The following is an 8,969-nucleotide window of genomic DNA, read 5'->3' on the forward strand; positions in this document are numbered from 1 at the left end:
AAGACGATTCCTCCTGACGTAGGGGGCGTCCACTTACCTCGCGTGGACCGCGGGCTCTGGCGCGCCCTGGCGGCGGGGAAACCCCAGGCTGAGGCCGCCGGTTCAGGTGTGAAGTCGGGGCCGCCATCTTTTCTCCGGGCAGCGACCATCCTGGTAAAGGCAATGTCTAGATTGCTGTTCCTGCCAGCCCTTCCTGCCCGCCAATATCTGAAATGAGAACCTGCGATGAGGTTTTATAAAATATACACTCCTGAAGAAGAAAACAAATGGCTGATGGCCTTAGCTTGTATGGGGACCGGGCTATCATGTCCTTTACCAAGATGGCGGCGGCACCAAGACGTAATCAGCGCGCCCTCCCCCCCCGCCCCGGGATCTCAGCACGCAAACCCCGTGGTGACGTAACAGAGGCGCGACCTGGCCGGCGCTGGGGAAAGGAGGTAGGAGAGACCGCTGTGCGGGCGGAGCCGGGGCTAGGGGGGCGGGGTGCGGGTGGGTCTGGCGGGCGTCTCGGCCTGGGACCACCCTCCAGGAGGGCTAGAGGTAGGGTGCTTGGAGACGGAGGCACTTCCGGCGCCCAGTCTCGACGGCTCCCGCGGGAGCTGTGCCCATTTCCCAGAGCGCGCGACTGAGACTGAGGGGGACAGCGTTGTGTTCGAGGCCACTCAGCTCCGGCCCTGCCCCTGAGCAGCTTCCAGGCTTGGGGTGACGGAACTGCTACGGACGCCCCCCCCACCCCCCGGCCACGTGCAGTGGGATTAAGGCTGGGGAAAGGGACGACGGGCTGGGAGAGCGGGAGGGCTTCTTGGAGGAGGCGGCGTTGCGCTCCGTCTATTCTTTCTTACTTTCACATCCAAGCAATCAGGTGGGTCTTGATTTCCTCCTTAGTGTACCCTCTGACCAGCCGGACTCCTGTCTGAGCTCCCTGCTCAGTCTCACATCTCGGTTCACTTACCACCCTAGATGGCTCTGACCCACAGATCTTCACCTCGCGGCTCTAACACCCTCTGCACCCTCCCGTCACCCTGGAATATAAATCCCTCTTTCCAGCCTGCTTGTCTTTCAGGCCTGTTCTTAGATGTCTCATCCAGGAAGCCCTTTGACAGACACACACACACTTGGGCTGGGTCAGAAGCCCCCTCTAGGCTTCCCCAGCATCCTGCATGCCCCTATTGCAGCTCCGATCGCGAGCAGTCACTCTTATTGTTTATTCCCAGCCACCTGGGAGTCCCATTGGAACAGGAAGCCCATGGGCTGTGCCTCTTTTCAGCGTCCGACTCATACTAGGTGCTTAGTGCATGTCTACTGAATGACGAAGTGTGCGAATGAGTGACTGTTGACCACACAGAGAAGAATAGCTGTCTGTCTTAGTCCGCTTGGGCTGCCATAACAAAATACCACAGACTGGGCAGCTAAAACACCAGCCATTTATTTCCTCACAGTCCTGGAGGCGGGAAGTCCAAGATTAAGGTGCCAGCCAGTTCATTTCCTGGTGCAGGCTCTTCCTGACTTGCAGACAGCTCCCTTCTCACTGTGTCTTCACATAGTGGAGAGAGCCAGCTCTGGTGTCTTTTGCTCTTATAGGGGTATGACCTATGACCTCATTTAATCTTTCTCACCTCGTTACCAGCCCTGTCTCCAAATAGTCAAAAAAGCCCTGTCAGGCTTTGGGATAGAGATGGGTTCATGAGCATCAGGGTGTGGGAGAAGGGGATGCTGGGGCAGAGTCTCTGAGTGGGCAAAGTTTTCACAGGAGGAGGGGACAGGGGAAGGTGTATCAGGTGAGGGCATAGCAAGAGCAGAAGCTGGATGGGAGGTGAGTGGGAAGAACAGTGAGAAGATGAGTTTGGACACAACACAGTATGAAGTAAATACTGGCGGAACCCTGGAAATCAATGCTTGTTCATTGATTTGCTCAAAACATTTATTGAGCAAATGAATGACGGTGCAGGGCAGTCCCAGCCCCACCCTCCCGGAGCTCCCAGCCTGGTGAGGAAGATGGACATTGGTCAAACAATTATGTAAGTGAACATAAAGCAACCCAGACAACTGCCTCAAAGAGAAGTTTGTGGTTTGAGACTCAGAGGGTGTCTCAGAGAAGGCTTCCTGGAGGCGACAACACCTGAGCTGGGCCATGAAGTTTAAGTAGGAGTTAACTGGGTAAAAGGAGGTGCAAAGAGCAGTCAAGTGGAGGGCAAAGCAAGTGCAAAGGCCCTGAGGTGGGAACCTGCTTGGTACGTTTCGAAAATGGCAAGGAGGCTGGTGTGGCTGCTGCTGAGTGAGAGAGTGGGAGATGGAGGGGACAGGAGGTAAGGACTTTCCTCATCTGTAATTTGGACCATCACCCCCACTTCTTGGTGCTCTCCTGGGGAATCTTGGAGGGGGTTCCTATTGGGTACATTGTAGATGCTCAGTAATGAATGCTGGATTCAGGGGGCAAAGGAGCAGCTGGGAGAACTGCGGGGTTAGCCTGGCATATCTGCACCTCACCCCTTGGCAGTTCTTGTGTGGGGAGGGACTGGAATCACCCCCACATCTCAGATAAGGAAATTATGGCTCAAGGGGAGCACATCAGCCATGATTACAGAGCCAAGACTCAACCCCGAGTCTCCCAGGTCCACTGATTCCCAATTTGTCCCGTTCTTCCCTACGGGGCTCACTCCCCAGTCTCAGCCTGGAGGGGCTGCCTCTCCACGTCAATTGAGGGGCCCCAGTGGCCTCAGAGTCCTGATCTGCATTGATATTCCTTGAGGGGCCAACCAGGACCCGGAGATGGAACAGTGGTTAAGAGCATGTAGTCAGGACTGAGGGGGTGGGCCTGGGTTGGAATCCGGGCTCCTCCACTAACCCTCTGTGTGGCTCTGAGCCTGTCACTTCTCAAAGCCTCAGATTCCACATCTGTAAAATGGGGACCTGGCCAGGTACTTCGGTTTTCTTACCTTAGAATGGGAATAAGGACAATCCCATGTTTAAAGCTTTGGGGCATTCGATTGAGTCAGGAGTTGCCTCGTAGTTCTGAGTCAGGATGGCCCCACATTCTATCCCCTTCATTCTTGACTTCTGGGCCTGTTTTTCCTAGGTTCAACAAGGGGCTGAGCTGGAGTTGTTCAGGGGAGAGAGAATGACCCAGGAGGGAGGCACATCAGCCCACTTCCCAGATGAGTAAAACTGAGGCCCAGAAAGCGCATTCCCTCAGCTGCACAGCACTTGGTCCTCAGTCAGCACTTGGAGGGGGTGCTGTTTATTTCTCAGCGGCACAGCCTTCCTTTCCTCACCTGAAAGGCAGGCTTTGGAGGTGAGACTCCAGGCTAAGCCTCAGGCAACCTCGGCTTCCCCACCTTAGAATGGGAATAAGGGCAATCCCCATATTTAAGGCTTTGGGGCATTTGCGTTAGTCTATATAAAGCGCTTAGTGGAGGGCCTGGCACAGGGAGGCTGGCACATGCCATTGGTGTGTGTAGTCATTTCCCCAGCACCCAGCGTAGCACTCACACAGACCACGTGCCTGCTGGACAGCAGCTTTAAGATTGTTACAACATTTTCCAGCTGTGTGCGCCAGGGCTGGGTCATCGGTTGCAGTTCACGGCAGCTGCTTACCTAGGGTGAGGGGGACTCAGCCTCAGGGCTAGGGGACCCAGGGACTGAGGCCTCAGAGGTGGAAGAGTGGGGGGGGGCCCACGGGGGCCACACATAACAGGACTGCAGAGGTCCATAGCAGCATGACTCATACGAACCAAAAAGTGGAGACAACCCAGGTGTCCATCAGTGGCTGGATGGGTAAACTACGAAGGGCAGACAATTAAGCTCGTGAACTCATCCTAGAAAAAGTGCTACCTACCTCATTGCTGAATATCACTATGGTCACCTTCCAAGTATTCCCCTTGGGAAGCTATGCACCGATGCCAGTGCCTAGTCCACCCTCCAAAGCAATTTTGGAACTCTTTTCTGGAATGAATCTCTTTTTCTGGCAGTAATCAGACCTGCCCTCATATTACCCTTGATGTCCTGAATGTCATCAAAATGTCTTCCTTTCAATATTTCCTTGATCTTTGGGTAAAGAAAGAAGTCACTGGGGGCCAGATTAGGTGAGCAGGGAGGGTGTTCCAATCCAGTTATTTGTTTACTGGCCAAAATCTCCCTCCCAGACAGTGCCCTGTGAGCTGGTGCATTGTCGTGATGCAAGAGCCATGAATTGTTGGCGAAAAGTTCAGGTCATCTAACTTTTTCATGCAGCCTTTTCAGCACTTTCAGATAGTAAACTTGGTTAACTGTTTGTCCAGTTGGTACAAATTCATAATGAATAATTTCTCTGATATCAAAAAAGGGTTAGCAACATTGTTGCACCAAGTTCGCGAACTTAATTGTCGAGCCTTGTAGTCTATCCAAACAAAGGACTACCACTCAGCCATAAAAAGGAATGAAGCACTGACACACAATACAATGTGACTGGCCTCGAAAACATCATGCTGAGTGAAAGAAGCCAGACCCAAAGGCCACATGTATGACTCCATCTATATAAAATGTCCAGAACAGGTAAATCCATAGGGACAGAAAGATTAGTGGTTGCCAGGGGCTGGGGGCGGGGAGATGGGAGTGACTCATGGGAACAGGGCCGCCTTTTGGAGAAATAGAAATGTTCTGGGATTAGATAGAGGTGGTGATTGTATAACATGATGAATATATGAAATGCCACTGAATTGTGTACGTTAAATGCTTCATTTTGTGTTACGTGAATTTTACCTCAATACACGTTTAAAAAGAGATCACAAAGTCTGAGCCCTCGTTTTACAGATGAGGCCATTGAAACCTCACGGGGGTCCTGGCTGCCCAGGTGTGAGTCTTGGGTGCCAGGGCTGGACAACCCCTGCTCACGGGTCTCTGTCCTCCTCCCACAGCCTGCTGAGGGATGCCCAAGAAGTTCCAGGGCGAGAACACCAAGTCTGCAGCGGCCCGGGCACGGAGGGCTGAGGCCAAGGCGGCCGCTGATGCCCGGAAGCAGAAGGAGCTGGAGGATGCCTTCTGGAAGGATGAGGACAAACACGTCATGAGGAAGGAGCAGCGCAAGGTGTGGGCGGCTCTGGGCTGCTGCGTCTGTGGTTCAGGCAGGCGGTCACGGTGGAAGGTGGCGGGAGACCTCTGGGACGCTGGCTGGAGAGGCAGGGAGGGAGGGAGGCAGAGGCATGGGCTCGTACAAAGACCCGGGGACGGCCAGGAGGAGGCACATTTGGGGAATGCCGAGGTAGCCTCTGTCCCCCCCCCCCCCCCATGGCTTATTTCTCCTTCCTGTGATGCCAGTCAGGCTATGCTGGTGTTTCTCACTCGGGGGTGACTCTGTACCCTGAGGACACTTGGCAGCATCTGGAGACATTTTTGGTCGTTACAGCTGGTTGGTGGAGGGTGCTCTTGGCATCTGGTGGGTGGAGGCCAGGTATGCTGCTTATCACCGCACAGTGCTTGGGACGGGCTCTCGGCAAAGAATGAGTCAGCCCAGACATCAGCAACACCGGGGCTGGGAAATGCTGGGATAGGTTCTCCATGTCGGACCTGCTGACCTAGGGTCTGCAGGATCTCCCCTGAGTTTATAAAAACACAGAAGAGGGCAAGGATGGCTGGTTATCCCCTGATGGGCCCCAGTGCCAAGCACACAATGGGTGCTTTATTGGTGTCTGGGCATGGTTCCGGGCTGGTGCTGACCTACTCGGCCCCAGTAGGTGGCGCCAGAGAACCACAAGGTCAACCCTCCTGGTTCCTGTGCTGGTCAGACTTGGCCAGAGCCGCGGGGGCATGCATTGCTGATTCCGGACGGAGAAAACAGGGGTTTCCTCCATTAGAAAACTGATAAAGGTTGTGGAAAATAGCAGTGACGATGCGTGGTCCCTGCATGCCCAGATCGTGGGGCGTCTGGGCACTTTCTGTGCAGTACTGGATCCTGCCTTGTTAGCGGACACTGAATGTCCCTGGTTCCCTCCCCATTTCCCCTCATGCTGCATTGGGTCCATGGAGGTCTTTAAACTTTTTTTTATTGTAAACTTTTTGACAACGTAGAAAAGTTGAAAACCCAAACGGAAAATCAGTGTCTGATAAAGATCCATTATCTAGACAGAAAAGCCAGAAACCTTTCGTCAGTCCCAGAGGCAGCAGCCTGCCCAGGATCCAGGCCCTGGGAGCCCTCCCCACGCCTTTGTCTTCGGCCTTGGGGTCATCCATATCCTCCAGATGAGGAAACTGAGGCTTAATGCACAGTGACCCTGGCTGAGGTGCCTGAGCACAGAAGTGGGAACCCAGAAGCTATACTCAAACCCCTTGACCTTTCACCCTCCCTTTCATGCCATGCAGACTGGATGGAGGCCCAGTGAGTGTCCCAGGAACATTGGCCCCTCTCCTGTGACATTCAGTCTAGCTACAGGAGTTTCACAGGGGCGTGGCAGGCGGGGACCATACCAGAGGCTTGGGAGAGAGGTGGCAGAGTTGTAGACAATGGGTGGGCGAGCGAGGGTGCCTTCAGTGCAGGACCCAGCCCACGGTCACACTGCACTACAAGTGACTGAGACCCTTGCTCTGCCCCTTGGAGCAGTGGAGGGGCAGTGGTCAAGGACAAGTCCTGTAGGCCAGATGTCCCCTCATCCAGCTGGCATCGAATGGACCTCCCTGGGGAGTCAAGAGGGGATCAGTCCCAGCCCCTGTGGTGCTCAGCTAGGGACAGTGCCTCCCCAAGGTCTCCTGACCCATAAGGGCAGAGCTCCTGCCCCAGCTGGCAAATGGGTCCAGACCCTCGTGTCTCCTGTTACCTCCAGAAACTCATACAAACCCCTCCCTATGCCCATGAGGTCCCGAGCCCACCCCCCTTCCCAGCACTTCTACTTCTGATTCCAGCCACACTAGTCTCTGTGCTGCTCCTCTGTCATGCTGAGTGGTTCCTACCTCAGGGCTTTTGCACCTGCTACTCCCACCATTCTCCTGTCCCCCAGCTCTCCTCCTGGCTGGCTCCTCCTCTGGGCCAGGTGTCACTTTTTCCTTTGGGAGCCACCCACCCACCTGTCTTGGCCAAGCTTTCCTGTTGTTCCCATCGTCACGGAGCACAGGAGCCCTCAGTAGGCCCATCTTGCTCCCAGCTGTGTCCCCTGCGCCCAGTACAGGGTCTAGCACACAGCAGGGCCTCAGTCCACGTTGGTTGAGATGAAAACCTAGATCCTGTGGCGGTAGGGTGGGATCCACTCCTGACTGCCCCATCCCCCAAGGAGGAGAAGGAGAAGCGGCGCCTGGAGCAGCTGGAGCGAAAGAGGGAGACCCAGCGCCTGCTGGAGGAGGAGGATTTGAAGCTCAAGGGTGGCAAGGCCCCCCGGGTGGCCGTGCCCAACAAGGTCACCCGTGCTCAAATTGAGGAGACCCTCCGCCGAGACCATCAGAACAAGGAAGCCCCAGAACCAGGTTGGCGGCGCCACCTCTGGAATTGCCCTCTTATCCACTAAAGAACAGGCAGCGGCCTGCCCCTGGGCTGAGGCCAGACCCCTCCTCGCCCCAGGAGAAGCTGCCTGGGCTTTGCATGGTGAAGGGTGGGTGGGCGGCAGCCTTTCAGGTGTGCTCTGAGGATGGACGGACAGCACGTGTGTACTTGCTCTGTACCCGACCTCGCTTGTTTCCCCCTGGAGTCCCCAGGGGGTTAATGAGGCGCCTGCGGCTGAGAAGACAGCAGCCACATATGGATCGCCTCCATGTACCCAGCCCCAGGGAAGTTAGGAGGACAGGAGACTGGGTACTGGGATGGCAGGACCAACCCACTCAGTAGGGCCGGAGGGCTTCCCAGCTCAAATCGTGTTTCTGTCCTTCCGCCGTCATTCTCCCCTCACTTTTTCCCCCACTGTGTCTCTTTCTGGCTCTGCGTATGTCTGTGTCACCTGGCCCGTTGCCCGCTCCCAGCTGAGAAAGCCAAGAGCCACTTGGAGGTTCCTCTGGAGGAAAATGTGAACCGCCGAGTGCTGGAGGAGGGCAGCGTGGAGGCGCGCACCATTGAGGATGCCATCGCGGTGCTCAGGTAGTGGGGCGGGGCTTGGACCTCAGGGGAGGGGCTTGGACCTCAGGGGAGGGGCTTTAAACCTGGGGTGGGGCTTGAGCCTCTGAGGGCAGAGCACTGACTTGAGCTAGGGAAGGGGGGGACTAACCTGAGGGAGAGGGGGAGGGCTGCGCCCCTGTCTCCTTGACGCCAGTGTCCACTTGTAGTGTGGCAGAGGAGGCGGGAGACAGGCACCCCGAGCGCCGCATGCGAGCAGCCTTCACCGCCTTTGAGGAGGTGCAGCTGCCCCGGCTCAAGCAAGAAAATCCCAACATGCGGCTGTCGCAGCTGAAGCAGCTGCTCAAGAAGGAGTGGCTGCGCTCACCAGACAACCCCATGAACCAGCGGGCTGTGCCTTTCAACACTCCCAAGTGAGCCCCAGACTGGGGGAGCCGCTCGATGGCCGGTCCGGGTTGTGACCCCGCACACCTTGGTTGGTCAGCTCCAAGGGTTACAGAGAGGGTGAGGGTTACAGAGAGGTCCGGGAACCGAGGCTTGTATCCTGGGAGCTAAGTGGCATCATTGGCTGCGCCTCCCACTGAGGGTCCCTGCTCCAAGTGACAGCCACCCCCTTCCTGCGTGCAGTACAGGGCTAAGTGCCCAATAAAGGCGGTCTGTGAGGTAAAGTGTGCACTTGAAGTCTCCTGGGGTGGATGGGTGGTGGGGAGAGGGCCAGGGTGAGGGGTGGGGGATCCGCAGGCCCCAGCCAGAGATGACAAGGGCTCCCAGCAACACTCGTGTTTCTGCAAGCTCTCTGAGAACTGCCCTGTTCTAGGGCGCCCTCCTTCTGGCTGGGCCACTTGTCCAGGGAGGAGCCTGTGCCTCCATCGCGGAGCCTTGCTGGGCTGCTGCTGCGAGGGGGCAGCTCAGAGAGCTTGAACCACTGGCTCTAGGTCATGGAGCACAAAAGGGGATGAACCAG

At 56.1% G+C, this 8,969-nt stretch overlaps 1 protein-coding gene across 5 annotated transcripts; it reads left to right on the top strand.

Moving 5' to 3' along the window:
• Positions 1 to 322: 322 nt before the first annotated feature.
• CCDC124 (coiled-coil domain containing 124) lies at positions 323 to 8,665 on the top strand. 5 transcript variants are annotated; one of them, XM_033135345.1, is made up of 6 exons: positions 608 to 862; positions 3,077 to 3,292; positions 4,893 to 5,062; positions 7,236 to 7,425; positions 7,915 to 8,029; positions 8,215 to 8,665. In XM_033135345.1, the coding sequence occupies exons 3-6, from the start codon at positions 4,904 to 4,906 to the stop codon at positions 8,420 to 8,422; spliced, it is 672 nt and encodes a 223-aa protein (XP_032991236.1). In that variant the 5' UTR covers positions 608 to 862; positions 3,077 to 3,292; positions 4,893 to 4,903; the 3' UTR covers positions 8,423 to 8,665. The 5 variants fall into 5 exon arrangements, with proteins under 5 accessions (XP_032991235.1, XP_032991239.1, XP_032991238.1 ...); XM_033135344.1 differs by lacking the exons at positions 608 to 862; positions 3,077 to 3,292 and adding an exon at positions 323 to 437; XM_033135348.1 differs by lacking the exons at positions 608 to 862; positions 3,077 to 3,292 and adding an exon at positions 518 to 540.
• Positions 8,666 to 8,969: the final 304 nt, after the last annotated feature.

This window comes from Rhinolophus ferrumequinum, chromosome 18 (genome assembly GCF_004115265.2).
Source record: "Rhinolophus ferrumequinum isolate MPI-CBG mRhiFer1 chromosome 18, mRhiFer1_v1.p, whole genome shotgun sequence".
Taxonomy (NCBI): Eukaryota; Metazoa; Chordata; class Mammalia; order Chiroptera; family Rhinolophidae; genus Rhinolophus; species Rhinolophus ferrumequinum.